Raw genomic sequence first — 16787 nt, forward strand, 5'->3', positions numbered from 1 at the left:
TAATAATAATAATAATAATAATAATAATAATAATTTAGTTTATAGCACCTTTTAATTGAACACATGCAATTCAAAGTGCTTTGACCTTCATTTAAAAATCATTTAAAAGGACCACACACAAAAAAATCAATAAAAAATACATTCATTTTGTAGGTAAAAGCAGTACATATAAATAGCATTAAATGCTGGTATAAATAAATTGGCACCTGATGTATTGTAGTAGATGGTGTTAGAAGAATGTGTTTGTAAGTGTCTCTGATTTCTTTGGGTAAGCCATTCCTCAGCTTCTTATCATTGCTATGAGAAACTGTACCTCCAGTAGTAGATAGAATAGAATGCTTTTATTGTCATCATACACAAATCTAAAGGTTTGTGACAGTGAACTTGTAACGTAGGCCAGTCTTAAGCTGTGTAGAGCTTTGTATGGAAGTAGCTCTACAAATCAATTCTATAAGACACAGGAAGGCAGTATAGTGTTGCCAAGACTGACGTGATGTGCTGAGTATTTTTTATTTTTGTCAGCAGATTTTTGGATAACGCCTGGAGCCAATGAGAACACCTCCACATTTTTTATTTATTTTTTCCTGTCCCAAAGCTAAAACTCAAATTTACTGTAATTTAAGAAACATAAAAATCTAAGCTAATCCTCAGTTATTAGAAGCTGGAACCATGAACTGTTTGGATGGGGTTTTTTTGTAATTTGTAATATTTATTTTTAATCTTGGAAACATCGTCTATGCATCAATCTTTGATGACAAAATAACTTAGCTGAGCATTTCAGACACTGTGTAGCTGCTAATTATGACCTAGGGAACAAAACCATGTTGGACTTTAACAATTGCCATCTTGTGTTAAAAGGCCTCAGATAACATCAACAGTCTGGGACCAAGCAGGAAGAGAGATAATTGATGCCTGCCGGAATTAAATATCCCATCCAGGCCGAGAACACCTTGGACACCAATAAAAACTGGAGGTTGAGCAGCAGAAGGAAACCTGAGCTACTTTGCTTATCCTGCAGCCGCTTTACTTTTCAATGCAGATTCACATGATGCTGTGAGATTTAGTGCAACTGATCCCCTCCACTAGAGGTCATGATTTGCTGACAATCAGCACCATCGCTGGGCAGCGTCTTGCCTGTCCAAGAAATACAATATTATCATGAGCGTGCATGTTTCCTAATGTGAAGTCAATACAACACAAATAAAGCCACGCAATATTGTACGCTGATGTCGATAATTCTGTCGTTCACAATCGCTGTTGGTGTTGTGGTGCACGTTTTATCCAAAATGCAATTGTGTGTCCAGGAATGGTGTAAAACTGTTGTCTCTCCTGTGCAACTGTTTATTTGCTGAACTTTAAATCTATACATACATTTATATGCATAATTAAACCTGAGGGACATTTTTTATTTTTATTTTTTAATTACAATAACTTATTTGTTTATGACACGAACTGGCAGTTGTTGCTTCAACATGACAACAATGGAATCTAAAGTTAAGCAATATATTTCCTACACAGTGAAAGAAGCACATGAAATCTCAATTCTGCCCTTTCAACACAAAATAAGGTGATAACCATAACCAGCCAGACAAGTCTTCCGGAGTGTGGGCACAGCTTCGGCAGCTCCAGTGCCACTGCTGATATCTTATTCAATATTTCATGCTGCTCTGCAAACACAAGGGCCCATAACGACTGAATTATTCATGCAGATTTATGTTGGGATGACTGATTCACAGGAAAAGTGACCACCAGCATTTAAAAGCACGAAAGAATGACAAACTATTGTTTCCATCACGCATCTTCCCTCAGTTTCAATAAAGACAAATCTTTTGTTTTCAGAGGAGACAGTTTTGCTTCTGTTATTTAAACTGACATGAAAAACAGATGGAACAATACACAGATGGTGTGTTATATTAGAAATAGCCTTTAAGTTGTTGGAAATATTAGCAGGACTGAAGCATTCGCAGGACGAATGAAGATGAATTAAACAGAAATCTTAGCCAGAAAAAAGAAGATTTTTCCTCTGAGAACAAAAAAGTGATGATGAAGGTTAATAAATTGTGATTTAATGTTCTTGATCAGCGTATTTTAGTACAAATTTGCTTAGAAGCAAATTTCTAGAAGTTGTTTATAGACACCTGTGAACCTTCTTCTTTAATACTTTTATTATTTTTAGGCATATCAACACATTGTTTAATTCATTCACAGTGTGTGGTTTGCATTTTCAGATTTCGTTCATGTTTCTATATTGCGTGAATGAGTTCCTTTTGAAACCATAGTTGATTTTTCTGATTTTTGGGGGTTTAAACAAAAGAATGAAAATAAAAATATAATTCTCACTTTTTAGAAAAGGCAATTCTCATTTAACAATATTTCTTCTTGTAGCTCAAAAGGATATTTTGTGAGAGTTTGGTTGTCACTTCACATATTTACATTTAAAAAAATACTCATTTGTGATACAAAAGATGCAAGAACGCTGTAGATTCTGTATCATCATTTTAATCAGAGTTCATTCAGAGCAAGCTGAGAATACAAGCACAATATCACAACAAATCTGCAGCGGTATGACATCGTCATATCATCACTTCACTCTGGTTTGGATGCCACACGCCGTCCAAACCAGACAGCATATACGATGAGAGATAATAGCACCAGGGTGTTGGAGTGCATCGCAGCACTTCTAGTGGTTGGGTCAGACTTGATGTTAGCAGGCAGCAGGCTGAAGAGGTCACACACACACACAGAAAGAAATACAAATAAAAAAAATAAAAAAGACCTCTCCCACTCAATCGTTCAATCAGTCACACGGAGAAGCTGAAACTGGAAACAGACTCGTGGTGGTTCGACTTTGCCCTCACACGCTGCAGCCACTCGAGCCGCTGAGGGGTTTAACGGTAGACGAGCGTGTTTACGACCAGAGAGGAAGGGAAAGGCTGGGCTGTGATGACAATTTCAGTTCATGTCACGCTCACGATGAACACATGTGATTTGCGCTTTTTTTTTTTTCTTTTTCTTTTTTCAAGACAGCAGCATTGTAAAGAGCTGAACTTTAAGTCCTGGCCCATTCCTTTGTCCTTCCAACACCTGGAGAGATCAGCCCCATTCAGAGTGAGAATTGTTGAGTAAATATGATCCTTTTTTCTTTTTTTTTTAGGCCTATATGCATTTTTTATCATTTAGCACAACTAGAGCGTCACAGATCAGAGGAGAGGGTGGTGCCACAAAATACTGAGTCATGATAGAAACTGCAGTATTCATTTTTTTTTAAATCAAAGGATCTCCATATGTTTGTGGGTGAAACCATATTGCTGGTGTGTTTATTTTACAGCTTTAACAGCCACTAGACTATGATTTTACTTACTGTATGTACCTTTTGGTGGGATCAGAATCTATTTCTACACATGCATTACATTTGAAAAGGTCTTCCCCCCCTCTATACATTTATCTTTAAATGGCTCAATTTACAAGCTAGAATGTGACCGTGACATATAGTCTGCTAAAAATGTTGCTACCTCAACCAAAAAACAGGGGTCTTGCATGCAAGCCGTAGCAATTATATTACAGTTAATTTGGTTTCTTAGCAACCAAACTGATGAAACCAGATATCATCCAGAACAATGAAATGAAAACCAGGACCATACAGCGGAGGCACTGTAATTAGGAAACGCAACCGTAAAACAGATTTTGTCCTTTCACAAAACCTTTCATGTGATCCAGTCTCAGAGAAAAGGCCTCTCCTTGACATGTTTTACAATCATTTTAACATTGATCTCAGTTATCACCCACTCAGACAAAAGGTAAAAATGCCCTTTCATACACATACTACATGTGTACCGATGGCTCCTTTTGAAAGTTTGATGTCAAATAGAACTCATATAAACAATGTGCAAATCATGTGCTCAATAATATAAAGCGGTTCTGTGCACCAAAAAACACAAGGAATCACACACTTCCACGCGTTCACATACTCACACGCATAGTTTACAGTGAAATTATTTGCATTATTCTAAAAGCTCAAACTCAGTGCCCATTTAAAGGTGAACAATATATGACGGGACGGCAGGAACAACAGGTACGGAAATAAACCAAAGGGAAGAGATTTGCCTAATTCATCACAAAGCCTTTGATCGCGCAGAGATGAACCGCCTTCACTGTTTCGCTTCGGCCAGTCTGTTGCTGATCTCTTTGCTCTTCTTTGTGACGACTCCTTCCGGTTTGGGTTCTGAGGCGCCCAAAGAAGGCTTCTTCTTGGCAGACTGGGAACTAGAAATCTGCTTCTCTTTAGCTTTTTTCACCATCTTCCCTGTTGTTGTTGTTGGTGCCTTTTTTGGTTTGGTGCGAGACACTGGTTTATCCACCTGAAAGAGAACAGAGGTGAAAAGGCTGAGAATAAACGTATTAGTTCGATATTACGGGAAATGCACTTATCTGAGTTCTTGCTGAGAGGAATCGAAGATCAATACCATTGTCCTGTGTGTACAATAAATCTCAAGCTGCAGCCACCAGCTGATCAGCTTAGCTTAGCATAAAGGCTATATAGTAGAACAGCACAGGGTATCAGCTAGCCTGGTTCTGCATAAAGGTTTAAAAATGGGTTTTTACAGGTTTTTTTTGCAATCTATTTTTACTTAGTTTTATCCTGGAGCGTTTGCATGACGACAAGACCTCTGGCAGTTTCCAGTCTTTGTGCTAAGCTAATAAACATAACTGCTGGCTACAGCTTTCTATTTAACAGTACATAGGAAGATGGTATCGATTTCCTCATTTTACTCTTAGCAAGAAAACTGCTAAGTGTATTTCACAAAATGCAAAACTGTTCCCTTAAATGTTTACTTAACTCATGAAGATCATAAAACTAGTCAAAAGTCCTATCTTTGCATGCAATACATACCTGTTTGTTATCCTGTTACTTAACATAACAGGCAAATGACACCATATGCTATAGGTGATATTTGCATGATGTGGTTAGTGCAATGAAGATAAAAGACAGAAAAACAGCACAAAAAGTGTATTTGTGCCTTTCCTTCTACAGAACAGTGGTTCGTGCAGTTTCTCATTAAAATCAACCTTTAGAGAACGTATAGCATACAAAGTACATAGTCTATATTAGTATATGATGTTAGTTTTATACTTTCGGTTGAACTATTAATAGTGGTGGCAGAAACCTAGAGGCTTGACAAGCAGGCTTGCAACTCAGGGGATATTTGGTTCAAATCCTAATACCAGCTGGGAAAATGTGGGTGCAGAGATGAATGCGGCCTTAAGCAAGGCATTTAGCTCCTCTCTGCTCTGGAGGAGTTGCCATAGCAATAAGAGACTGATGGAAGAGCTCCCAATATCTATAAATGAGTCGGTTTTCAGCAACAAAGTTGCAAAACATGCTCAACTTTTGCTGAATAAAGAAACCTTATACATAGTAAGAGATGACAGAAAAGCTGTTTCTGACACTAGAAATGAAGGGCTCTATTTCTGTGAATTGAAACGTGGTGGTGCAAAGTAGTTGGGTTGCAGGGAATGGCAAATATTTTTTTAAAGAAATTTTGGTGCCACAGACAGTTAAGAGTTCTGAGAAATATATTCACCATGTTACAGTGAAAAAAGCCTAAAGGCAGTTGTGTACACATTGTTGATGCCATGGACCTTAAATAATTATATCAGATCTTCATGGCTGTGTCACACTGGGCTACAAACCGCTACCACACAAATCTGACAAAAGGATAACATCATCTGCAAAAAAACATGATGCCAATGTTGAAATCAAAAATGCACTGCATTACTTACCACTGGCACATACACACTACTGAGCCTCTCTTTTTCTTGCATGCAGTCTAATTAATACTCAGCCATTGGATGCTGACAGAGAAAACAAAATGCCATTTTGCCCAATGTAATTTGCATCACACAGTGTCACCAAAATAGAGCCTCAAACAAATGGGGGGAAGTTTTTTTTGTCTTGTTTACCTCCACTGATGCAACACATCCTTCTATTCTGCTGTGATTCTTAGCTGATACACGTTGGTAGCATCTCTGCTCCACTGTGTCTTCTATTCATTTATCCATCCACCCTCTTACATAATCCTGTGGTCAATTGCTGAAACCACTAAGCTCCACAAAATATAGCGGCTGGTGCAGACTGAGAGGTGGGAAAACGGTGACAACATGTGGCTAATAACTCTGGGAGGATTGCATCTGGCAGCTGGGTGATAAATGTGACTGACTGGCCAAGATGCATACTGTGTGTGCGCATGTGTGTCTACAGTATGCACGTCTGATCGATCTGAGGTCAGCCTCCATGCCTTCTAGATAGAAACAGAGAACACACCTGACTACAGCAGATTTAGAACAGAGCTGCTCTCAGTCTCTGAGAAGTCCTACAAGAACGAGAGAGGGAGTGGCCATATGAACACACTGCTAGACACAGGATTAACCAATTCAAACCAGTTGTTGTGTGAACTGTTCATTACATGCACGCAGATACTAGTGTATGCTCAGATAATCTTCAAATAAAGACCTATGTCAACATGTGATGTAGTCAAATGGTCACATATTACATTTAAAACAATTTCAGTATCAGTATGTACAGGTTGCTGAATGACATATAATGTCTTAGTTAAACATTTTAGCCACATTTAACTATGACAAAAGGATATTTTGTTATTTAAAAATGCTGCATATTATGATATAGTTGTTTTTTTTAGTTGCATAAATCAAACCAGAAATCACCTGCCATGAGACCAGTACATAACTTGGATGTTGTGTTGAATAAAAAGAAATGTATACAGCTGAGTTTTCAGTGAGCGCAAAATACTAACAACAGGGTTAATTAAGCTTTAGATGTTGATTGATTTCTGATGAGAGTTTGGCTCTCATTCACAAGCTTGCCCTGGAAGTAAATGATTATACAAAAAAAGTAGAATCAGCCTATAAGAAAGGCACTCCTGTAAATAACACAGAGTGGAAATGGTAGTTTCATAGATTTACTGGATCTGGGTGTCGTGTGGACTTCCTCTCACCTTGGCGGGCTCCTTGCTGGGCTCGCTGTACAGGCTGCGTATCCTCCTGCGCTCCACCATCTTGTTGTCAGACGGCTGAGCCTTCACCTGCTCCCCCTTGAACGTGGCGCTGTAGCTGGTTTCCAGACTGGTCTCCTCAACTGGGGGTTTGTACTGGGACGGCGCTTTGATGGGCTTCACCGGTTTCACGTCCTTGTATGCCTTGAACTCAGTCCTAAGATCAATGGGGGAAAAAAATAAAGAAAGATTGTGGGGCTGCAAATTGTGATTATTTTCATTGTTGACTAAGTAAAAATTATCAAATTCTTCGATTTATTTTCCTGAAAACGACGATACTGATTAATTTTAGGCCTAACTGATCACTTAATCTAATGAAATGCATGTTGTTGTTTTTTTTAACTCACTGACATGTACTTATTGAATTTTTTATATGCTAGAAGACACATTATGAGTAAAGCAAGCAGTGAACACCAAGAGTGAATATTTCCATCTTGAAACTGCAGCATATCAATGACAGTCTTAAAAACATGGATTTAGACTTGCAGGGTTTCATACATCACAAACCCAAGGAACCAATCCTGTCAACTTGCAGGATGTCGCCGTCTGTATCACTATTCTTCTTCAGTTTCTGGCTCTAACATGTGTGATTGAAGTCCTCCAATATTACAGCTTGGTACTGTGTAGCATACAGTCGTTTTACAGAGAGAGTAGCGGGTGAGCTGGTGTGATCGAGCTGCAGCAAATTGCAGAGGACTTAACAAATCAAAACATTCTAGAGGAATCAGTGTCGAGTTACATCTAAGCCATTTTAGGGCATGAAGAGATGACTTTCATGCAAAAAACAGACAAACAAACAAAAAAACCCTCCTAAATATGTAAAATCTTAGTTTTAAAGGTTTTTATTAATGACCAGAGAGGGACTTTAAATTGTTGAAAATCAACACTGCATGTTTTCTAAACTGTCTAGCCTTAATTTAGTGCCAATTTTAGGGCAAAAAAGCAAGTTTACAGCTAGTGTGTTAAAAATAATAAGCTGCCTATGAGCAGTTTTGCTTGGTAAAGATTAGCATTGTCATATTGACCAGTGTCCACGTTAAAAAGACAAAAGTACATCACTGTTGTCCACTTGCACTAAGAAATACAGCAGAGCTAAATGTTGTGATCACAGCTCAGCACCAAGTTGTGCAGAACTCTGCTGCCAGGTTGTCACTGAACACTTGATTCTTAGTACAAGATCATATTCTTTCATTCATTTATTTTTATTTTTGGCACTGATGTCAAAATTAGATCATCTTATTTAACTTTCTAAGCCCTGCTAGTGCCCCCCCAGATTAATGTGGACAAGAAGTTAAAAAAAAATCCAGGCTCATAGACTTTTATTCACAACTTCAATGCAAGGATTACTCTAAAAAAAAAAAAAAGTATGTAAAAATGCAGATTCTCAGTCATCAAGGTCATAGTAATCCTACGAGCTTCAGTTAGAAGCAATTAAATTTCTCTTTTTGAATCTTAAAGATGTTTCATCTCATGAAAAAGGCTTTTTCAGTTTTTATAGAATTGGTATATTCATTAAAAATTGCAGCTATCATAATTATGAATTTAAAGATCCAGGTTTCTATTCAGCCAGTCAGTAAAGTGAGATACTATAAGTTTAAAAAGTCTGTGTAAAAGACAAAGTCCTTTAAAACTGCTCTTCTGTACCACTGCGTCTACCTATTAGTTTAGCATTTGTTAAATATCTAAGTTATTTTTGTGTCCTTGCTTATAAAGAGCACTGCAGCTCATTGTATTCATCACTGGCACTGATGCCACATTATGGTGGCACCACAATGGAACAAGTCTTCATAACGTGCATGTTTCCTCCACATGCAAAGTCAATTCAATTTGGAGGAAGCCTGCGCAAAAAGAAACCACGTTAAGACACACATGATTACATTCAGACCCTTTTAGTGGCTTTACTCATTCATGGGCTACAGCATTGATTAGGGAGTACTCTCAGGAAGGATAAGGCAGAGGAAGAAAAACAAAAATCAATAGCGCAACCTTTATCTGTGGCAATATCAGTTGGCTTTTTGGATATCACTGGAGACTGTAACAGGAGATCCTGCAATTCCAAATCTCCTCTGGTGATGTTTAAATGATGCTTTATCACCAGTCAGACCAGTGAGGCGTTCAGGGGCTGCTTCTGTGGGGTTGTTAACTAAAATGGGGTGTTATGAAGTCACAGTAAAGAGTCGAACAAGTTCAGAATACGTTTCTGTTAACTCGAATATGGCACTCTGTCACACGTACCTGTAGCTGCTGGAAGTGGACATCACCTCCTTGATCTGTCTGTTGAGAGCGTCTGCGGCCGCTCTGCCTTTCCTCTGCTCTGCGCTCACATCCGCAGCCACCTGTCCCTCCGTCTTCTCACCCGTTTTCCTGTCCGCCGACTTTTCCCTCTTCACGCTTCTCTTCGCCCCCTCTTTAGCCTCCTTCTCCTGCATCTTCTCCTCGATCTCGCTCTTCTCCACGCCGCTCTCGGCCTCGGCGGCGACATGCTCCTGCTTGCCGCCTCCTGCGCTCCTCTCCGGCCCGGTGGAGGCAGCAGTAGTAGTGGTAGCAGCACCGGTGGGACTCGGTTTGGGGATCCACGGGTGGTCGTGCTTCTTCGGTATAGGCCAGGGCTTGTAATCCTTCCTGTACTGAGTTTCGTTGTTGAAGGGGCCCGTGGAAGGCTGGTACTCGTTCCGGGGCTTGCAGCTGGGCTCGGGGCGCACTCTCCACGCCTTGAAGTCTTGGCGCATGACGGACGCAGTAGAGCCATCTTTGCCCGCTGCGGCACCCGTCGCGGGCGGTGCCTTCCCAGCCTCCTGCTCCCCGGGATGGGGCTGGGTTTCTATGGCAATGGCACCGGCCTTTTTCTGCCTCGGCTGCGGGTGATGGGGCAGGTGCTGCACGTCGGCCACATCCGAGTATTTGGTGAAAACCAAAGGCACCGCGATGTCCGCTTTATCCAGCTCCGTCCAGAAGCGGTTGATGCAGCAAGCACGCGTAATGCACGGCCATGCCATGATGTTTGACTCTTAGGAGGCTGGCTGGGGAGGAAAATGAAAGATGCACGGATACAAAAAAAAGGATGTGGGATAAACGCGTAAATACTCACAACTCGCAGCCTCTCTGTATGTTTTTTTTTTTTGTCCAGTCAGGGTTATTCCTCCGTTATGTAATTCTGTATCTTTGCCTCCACGCCTCCCTCTCTCTCTCTCTCTCTCTCCCCTCCTGCAGGGTATTTGTTCTAACTCAAGTTTAAGACTTTGGGGCTTGCCGTGGAGCGCACATTGCTGTCTGGTTTGCGCATCAAAGCGACCCCACCCACTATTTGTGTGATGCTTCCAGAGATGCCCGGGGTCTGCACTGGGAGTTTGCACGGTGAACTATCACCTGAGCTCGTCACCGTCTGGCCAGCAGAGAGGAAGGAGGAAGGAGGAGGAGACATAGTTTAACCCCATGCTGCCATGTCAGAAACTATAAAACTACAGTGGATGTAACAGAAGCCCATTGTTCCATTTTGAGGAAATGGCCGAGAATGCAGCCGAGAATCAGAACAAAGAAAATTAAAGCTTGATCATGCACCAAAACGACTCAAACATTTAGATTCATGTGAGATTTCCTTTTGTCTGTTTGAATGCAATTCACATTTAAAAAGCATTGGACTCAAAAAATGAAGCATGCAGCTGAAAAAGAGGGATGTTCCAGTACAAAGTGGACTCAAAATGCCTTGTTTTCCTTCTATACCAATGTTTTATTCAAGCAAAGTATTTGTAAAATCTGACAACAGTACAAAACAATCACTGCTATTTTTATTACACATGAGAATGGCATTTTCCTCAATGTCATTCATCTGACCAGGAGTTATTTTGATCCTTTAAAGAGGTGAACCTTCAACACGCTTGCTCTTACTGCTGTCCAAAAATCAGTCACGCTAGCGGTAAAAGCTTCTAAATTATTTAAAAAATGCTTCCAGTTCAGCATTATTTCAGGGATGCTGCTGATTTTGATAGAACTGCTCCCTCTTGTGCTCTTCCTGCTTCGCAGTCAGTGGAATCGCTGCAACACAGACATCTGCCTCCATCATGTGGTTTGAATGAAAAGCGCAACAGTGAAAACAAGCCAGCAGGTGATTCCAACAGCAAAATCCTCTACTAAAGTTTTACAAAAATAAACAAATCGGAAGGAAATAAATTGTCTGGAAAAAATACTTTGACACAGCATCATTACAGAAGAGGCTAAACTGAGAAGAACCTAAAAGAGAACTTTCAGTATTTACAGATCATCCCCCAAACGCTGTCTTTAGGTTCTTTTTGGTTCACAAAAGTTTTCATGAAGTGCTGAGATTTTGCATTCTTCCAAATCTGCAAATTCAGTTGCAGCGGGAGGATTAGCTGCGGTGCATTTAAATACAGCATCGCTTTGACTCCAGGGAGATGTCACCCATCACATCTCCAACAAAACGAGCTCTTACATCCATGTGCACAAACATTACTGATCCACACTTTTCTGTTCACAAGATTTCGTCACTGCATCTTCCTCAGTCACTTCATCAGACTTGGCCTCGCCTTCAGGATCGTCCTCCGCGTACAGTCTGCAGTATTTGTCCACCATGACGTCCAGGTCGTGTTTGACGTGAGTGTTGATGTTAAGCATCGCAAGACTTTTGTTCCACTGCTTGGCAGGCATGCTGTCCAAATAAGCCTGCAGCCGCTCGCTCGCCGTGTCGCTTTTGTTCTCTTCAAGCTTCAGCACTGGCAAAGTCGAAAGCACCTTGAGGAAGGAGTTGACGTTGGGAAAGAACTTGACATCTTGGAGCTGCAAGGTTTCGTGGATGGTGGTGGGCAGACGCACCTCTTTGCCTCTGTGCTTCCACTTGATTCTCCAACAGTGAAGCTCTGCGGGAAGCGTGTCGGGGTTGGGGAGATCGTGGCGGTAAACGTCGGCATAGTTCTCCTCGGTGGTGTTGAACTTCATTTGGCCCATGACAGCTGGAACCAATGACAGGCACTTGAGAGCTTTGAGGTTGGTCTCAGAGAACATGTCCTCCACCTCCTGCATGACGCCGCGGATCACAGCCACCGTCACGTACTCCTTAAAATACGGCTCTGCTTGGATTTCGCCCACGTCGGCCGCTCGCTGTTTCCGAAGGAACAGCCTCGGGATCTTCACAGGAATGTCCATCACTGTGGCTACGCTCACGGCCTCCTCATACCAGAATTCATGGTAGACGTCAATGTTGTCGTTGACCTCATTGAGTGAATGCAGGACAGCTGTTAGACTGTTGGCAGCAAAAAACACATCAAGCGTTTCCCCTTGAAGATTCCTCCCGAAAGCTCTGGTAAACGTAAGAACATTCTTTAAGATGACGATAGTGACGACGACCTCAAAGTCAGCGAGAGTTTCTGCTATCGAGTACGCATCTGACGTGACAGAACCAACAAACTTTCCATCGTCATTGTCCCGAATGATGTCCAGGCACAGCAGCAGTGGCGGCAACATGTCTACCAGCAAGTCAAAAACGTTGTGTTGCTCTGTCCAGCCTGAGCCACAAGCTTGTTTTAGAGCCGTTCCTTTCTCTTCATTCTTCTGGTAGTGAATAGAGATCGCCTTCTCCAGTTCATCCTGAGTTACTGGGGTTCTAAAGAAAGCACCGATCCTCCTCAGGGTCTCCATGACAACCTGGACATTGGGAAAAGGCAGGCTGTTGGCCAAGTGGATGTTCAGTGCCATATGGGAGCAAGGCATGTGCAGTGCCAGGGGATACTTCTCCATCAGTAACACTGCCACAGCTTTCATCTTGGTGGTGGAGGTCCCAGTGGCCTTGTGGGCCTGACCGCGGCAGTCCTCCATGCTAAGCCCCCAGCGGTCGGTCAGCTGGGCCTCGAGCCTTTCTACCAGTGCAGGCTCATCACCATCAAATGGCACAAAGTCCAAAAATTCCTCTCGGAGAAGGTTCTGCTGATTCACGTAGCGTAAAAACAGAGGCAGGTGTTTCTCATTGGCAAACTCAACAAGGTCACCAGTCACTAGAGAGAAGAAGCGACTCTCTCTCACCTCCATTAGCATCTCCTCCCTCACTGTGTTCTCACAGACGTCCAGGAGCTGACCCTGCTGGGTGGCAGAGAGGTACTCAGTGTTTACGGCTGTCGCCTCAAACCGCTTCATCAAGGCTTCATCTCCAGCATTCATGCGGTAATCTAGAAGAGCCTGGAGGTTGTTGGACTTGAGCTCAGCTTCAGATATTTTGTCAGTCATTAACGGAATACTCTGCTTTCCTAACATGACCACAACCTCAAACAAGGATCGCAGGTATTCACGAAATTCCTTCTCTTCTGTGGACAGTTGAGGTTCATCGTCATTGTTGCTCGTGCCATCGTCAGCTCCATCCTCTTTTCCGGAAGAAAACTGTTCAGTTGAAGATGCCACTGAGCACAGAGAGAGAGAAACACAAGAAATGATGAGTTTAAGCAAATAAATACTAAAAATAACTAACATTCAAGTATGTATGTCCTCAAACACATTTCCTTAGTACTTACATCTTCTTTCTTTCATCTTCCTTATATCCTCTTCAGTCTGAAATTAAAAACAGAAGTTAATTCACAAACGTAAGACAACAGTTGATCAAACTATTGGGTTAAAAACTGCATTTTTCTTACAAGTTCTTTAATCCGCTTGCGATGTCTGGTATGAGGATTTTTTAGATGGCTTGTTAAATCAAATATGGTTGGAATGGCTGTGTCCTTCAGTACAGTCCGGTAGGGGCTCTGAAAAGCAATAAATTCACATAAGCAATATTTGGGAGATGCACATTTTTGGGAAATATGCAGAAACATGCTGCCAGAGAACACTGGCTCGAATCATGTGATACTCACTGTTTTGCACACCATGGCTGGGTCGAAGTGTTTGGCACATAATCTGTAGTGCTTATTCAACTGGTCTGATGTTTTTGCCTCTAGATCTGCCCTGCGGCAGTTCTCCACCCAGATTCTGCATCTAAAAAGAAAAACATTTGCTAACTTCATTTGACATTTGAGATACAGTAGGTCTCTGCATACAAGTCTGTTTAAAAAGACAACATGCAAACTAAAGTCTTTTGACAGACTCTGTTGCCCCATTATAGAATAAAACAGATACTACACAGCTGCTTTGAAAAAATGAATTAAGCAATTAATAATGTGCTTTATGCAGGATTTTCACTGGTTAATGTGAATGTAGTGTTTCGAATCAGCAGTGATTTACTATTAGGGCTGCACAATATATCATTTCAGCATTGACATTGTGAAGTGCACATGTGCAATATTAGCATCGCATGAAGCATACAGTGAAGTACAGCAAATTAACTCAAATACATGATGATACTCCTTTTTTTGCTGCTAGTTCCAAAAAGAAAACTCGCACAGCTCTCATTCTCTACGATTAATCTACAAGAGAATTCTGATCGCACATAATTTACTCAAGGTTAAAGGGTTCCTAGAAACATGGATTATTTTTTCTTTACTGTATAAACAAGGCCCATAGTTTGTTGACATATAAGCCTCACATCTGCACAGCATAATAAGGGAGGAACAGGAGAGGAACACTGAAGTGAAAGATTTGACTGCAAAAAGAAATGCAGCTGCAGTTGTATAGAAATATTTCAGCGACAGAAAGGATGACACGAACCAAAAACGTGCTTTATCAGCAGCGTCTCACAATTATTGCGACTACATGAAGAAACACAACTCATTTCTTTGACCATGTGTGTCAGCAACACAGAGTATGGTGAGTACAAAGTCAGATCAGAATACTATCCACAGCAACAAATCTACCTTGGACACCCTTGCCAATGTTACACCATATAGGAAAGGTTCCAGTTTGCTTTTTTCAGCTTTTGTAAAATGTGATTCTTGTAGAATACTGCAGTGCCAGTAATCTGATGTTTATTATTGCATTTTCTTTATATCGCAACATTTATTGCAGAAGAATGAAATATTGCAATGTCAGTTTTTCCCCAATATTCAGCAGTTTTAAGTGCTATGACTTTAGTTAACACTCCATTAGACACTGGTTCTCTTTGTCAGGATGTAGTTTACAAGTTGCAGCGTACACAAGGATCTGCTTTACCTACAAAATAAATGAGTACTAAACTCTGTCACAGAGTTTATAGGATATACAGCACAAACACAACAGCTAAGATAAGCATCTGTGATAATGAAACTTTAAAAATTATAATTTACTTTCAATATAAGTCAACATACTAAATGGATAATTTAGGACAAACTGATTTCACATGGAAAGTTACAAGAGGTAGCAGTCATAACATTTGGACAGTAATCATTCGTCAGTCATTTTAGTACAACTCTTGCTGAGAAATCGCACAAGGTTCACTGCAGTTACATTCATACTCAAGTCCGTCAACGTGGGTAAGATTGTACATGATTCCTTACCTTTCTGGGTCCCGTGGAAACCGAAAAAATGCCAAATCTGACTGGGTGCTCTTTCGTGTACAGTTTGGGGCCGCGCAAAAATTCGGCATGCTTGTGGCTAGGTAGTTAGCTTAGCTAACTTAGCTGACTGTTACCATTTGCTATCTTTAGCTTTTTCTTTTGGGAAGTCGAAGGGACGTTGGTGGTTTTAAACACTATCAAACGACTTAGATAGCCTCATAAAAAGCCTTATCGACGTTTCCACGAACAATTATCAAACATTGCACACTACAAACACTATACAGTCACAACGGTTGAATTTTGAGTAGACGTTTTGGCAGCGTAATGTCCCACCTACGTGGAATCTGATTGGACGCAACAAAAATGTCAGCGATACCGAGTGGTCAGTTGAGCCACCCAACCGACCAATCAGAAGACAGCGAACGAATTCTTCTTCCTTGTCCTTAAAATGGTGCGACAGCAGCATGTCAAGACGCACTGATGCCGCCTACCGGCCAATTCACGACAGCACAGGAGTTAGCTAGTTAGCTGCAAGGGTAGGGCAACCAGTTCCATTATGACTGTATTTACTAAGAAACATGACGTCTGTTAGGTATCATGTGTTGCTCCATTTTTATTTAGACCAACAACTGGCTGTATGTCGTGAAAATAGATAGCGAGCTTGAGAATGCATCAATGAATCGGTAGCTGCGTGTTGCCCCCAGTGCTCATTCTTCACGGCCAGTGTTAGCTAGTTCGCTTTCTAAGGGAGTACAAGGTATGTGTTAATGTAAGAAATGCTACTAGGTACATAAAATGAAGAAAAACATTATAAAAAAGGGAAAGACTGCATTACAGCTTTATGAGTAAAGATGGAAGTGTCTGCCTTCAATGTATGTGGCTCGTTGGTCTAGGGGTATGATTCTCGCTTAGGGTGCGAGAGGTCCCGGGTTCAAATCCCGGACGAGCCCACCTTTTTGGTTCGTCATGGTGTCATCAAAGGTTCACCAATGCAAAGGAGAATGTCAAGTTGAGACTCCGACTCCAGCAGTGCAGCGCAAACAGTCGACACACGGTTAATAACCAGCTCCGAAAGCTTCCTGGAGACACCGTTCCCTGTTATAAAAATAAAAAGGCCACGTGTTTCCCATCATACCCTGAGAAATTTCGTTTTTTTCATTGTGTTTTTTTCTTAGCAGCTTCTAAGCCACAGTTTGTTTCCTACAGCTTCTTGACCTCTCGAGTAAAAGGAACAGGGCTCGTCCGGGATTTGAACCCGGGACCTCTCGCACCCGAAGCGAGAATCATACCCCTAGACCAACGAGCCGGGGCGTTG

At 41.4% G+C, this 16787-nt stretch overlaps 2 protein-coding genes and 2 non-coding genes across 4 annotated transcripts; 1 reads left to right on the plus strand and 3 right to left on the minus strand.

Annotated features, from left to right (window-relative positions):
- Positions 1-2483: 2483 nt before the first annotated feature.
- On the minus strand, positions 2484-10066 carry map6b (microtubule-associated protein 6b). The gene is made up of 3 exons (XM_008291514.1): positions 9306-10066; positions 7014-7227; positions 2484-4358 (listed from the first exon to the last, which is right to left on the minus strand). Exons 1-3 carry the CDS (start codon positions 10064-10066, stop codon positions 4149-4151), a joined length of 1185 nt encoding a protein of 394 aa, XP_008289736.1. The 3' UTR covers positions 2484-4148.
- A 710-nt stretch (positions 10067-10776) lies between these two features.
- thap12b (THAP domain containing 12b) lies at positions 10777-15789 on the minus strand. Its single transcript, XM_008291515.1, has 5 exons — positions 15473-15789; positions 13919-14039; positions 13703-13810; positions 13583-13619; positions 10777-13471 (listed from the first exon to the last, which is right to left on the minus strand). The coding sequence occupies exons 1-5, from the start codon at positions 15559-15561 to the stop codon at positions 11535-11537; spliced, it is 2292 nt and encodes a 763-aa protein (XP_008289737.1). The 5' UTR covers positions 15562-15789; the 3' UTR covers positions 10777-11534.
- A 561-nt stretch (positions 15790-16350) lies between these two features.
- On the plus strand, positions 16351-16422 carry trnap-agg (transfer RNA proline (anticodon AGG)). Its single transcript has one exon. It is a non-coding gene; the product is annotated as a tRNA-Pro (tRNA).
- A 284-nt stretch (positions 16423-16706) lies between these two features.
- On the minus strand, positions 16707-16778 carry trnap-cgg (transfer RNA proline (anticodon CGG)). The gene has a single exon. It is a non-coding gene; the product is annotated as a tRNA-Pro (tRNA).
- Between the last annotated feature and the right edge of the window lie 9 nt (positions 16779-16787).

Source organism: Stegastes partitus, unplaced genomic scaffold (genome assembly GCF_000690725.1).
Source record: "Stegastes partitus isolate 25-593 unplaced genomic scaffold, Stegastes_partitus-1.0.2 Scaffold747, whole genome shotgun sequence".
NCBI classification, from domain to species: domain Eukaryota; kingdom Metazoa; phylum Chordata; class Actinopteri; family Pomacentridae; genus Stegastes; species Stegastes partitus.

What these genes read in the sequence shown, in the direction of transcription:
- map6b (XM_008291514.1), bottom strand. Translation starts at nt 10,066, where the DNA reads ATGGCATGGCCGTGCATTACGCGTGCTTGCTGCATCAACCGCTTCTGG. An exon ending in TCCACTTCCAGCAGCTACAG is followed by an intron (nt 7,228 to 9,305) that starts GTACGTGTGACA and finishes CATTGATCTTAG; the next exon opens with GACTGAGTTCAAGGCATACA. An exon ending in CCAGCAAGGAGCCCGCCAAG is followed by an intron (nt 4,359 to 7,013) that starts GTGAGAGGAAGT and finishes GTTCTCTTTCAG; the next exon opens with GTGGATAAACCAGTGTCTCG.
- thap12b (XM_008291515.1), bottom strand. Translation starts at nt 15,561, where the DNA reads ATGCCGAATTTTTGCGCGGCCCCAAACTGTACACGAAAGAGCACCCAG. An exon ending in CAGCCATGGTGTGCAAAACA is followed by an intron (nt 13,811 to 13,918) that starts GTGAGTATCACA and finishes ATTGCTTTTCAG; the next exon opens with AGCCCCTACCGGACTGTACT. An exon ending in GCAAGCGGATTAAAGAACTT is followed by an intron (nt 13,620 to 13,702) that starts GTAAGAAAAATG and finishes TTTTAATTTCAG; the next exon opens with ACTGAAGAGGATATAAGGAA.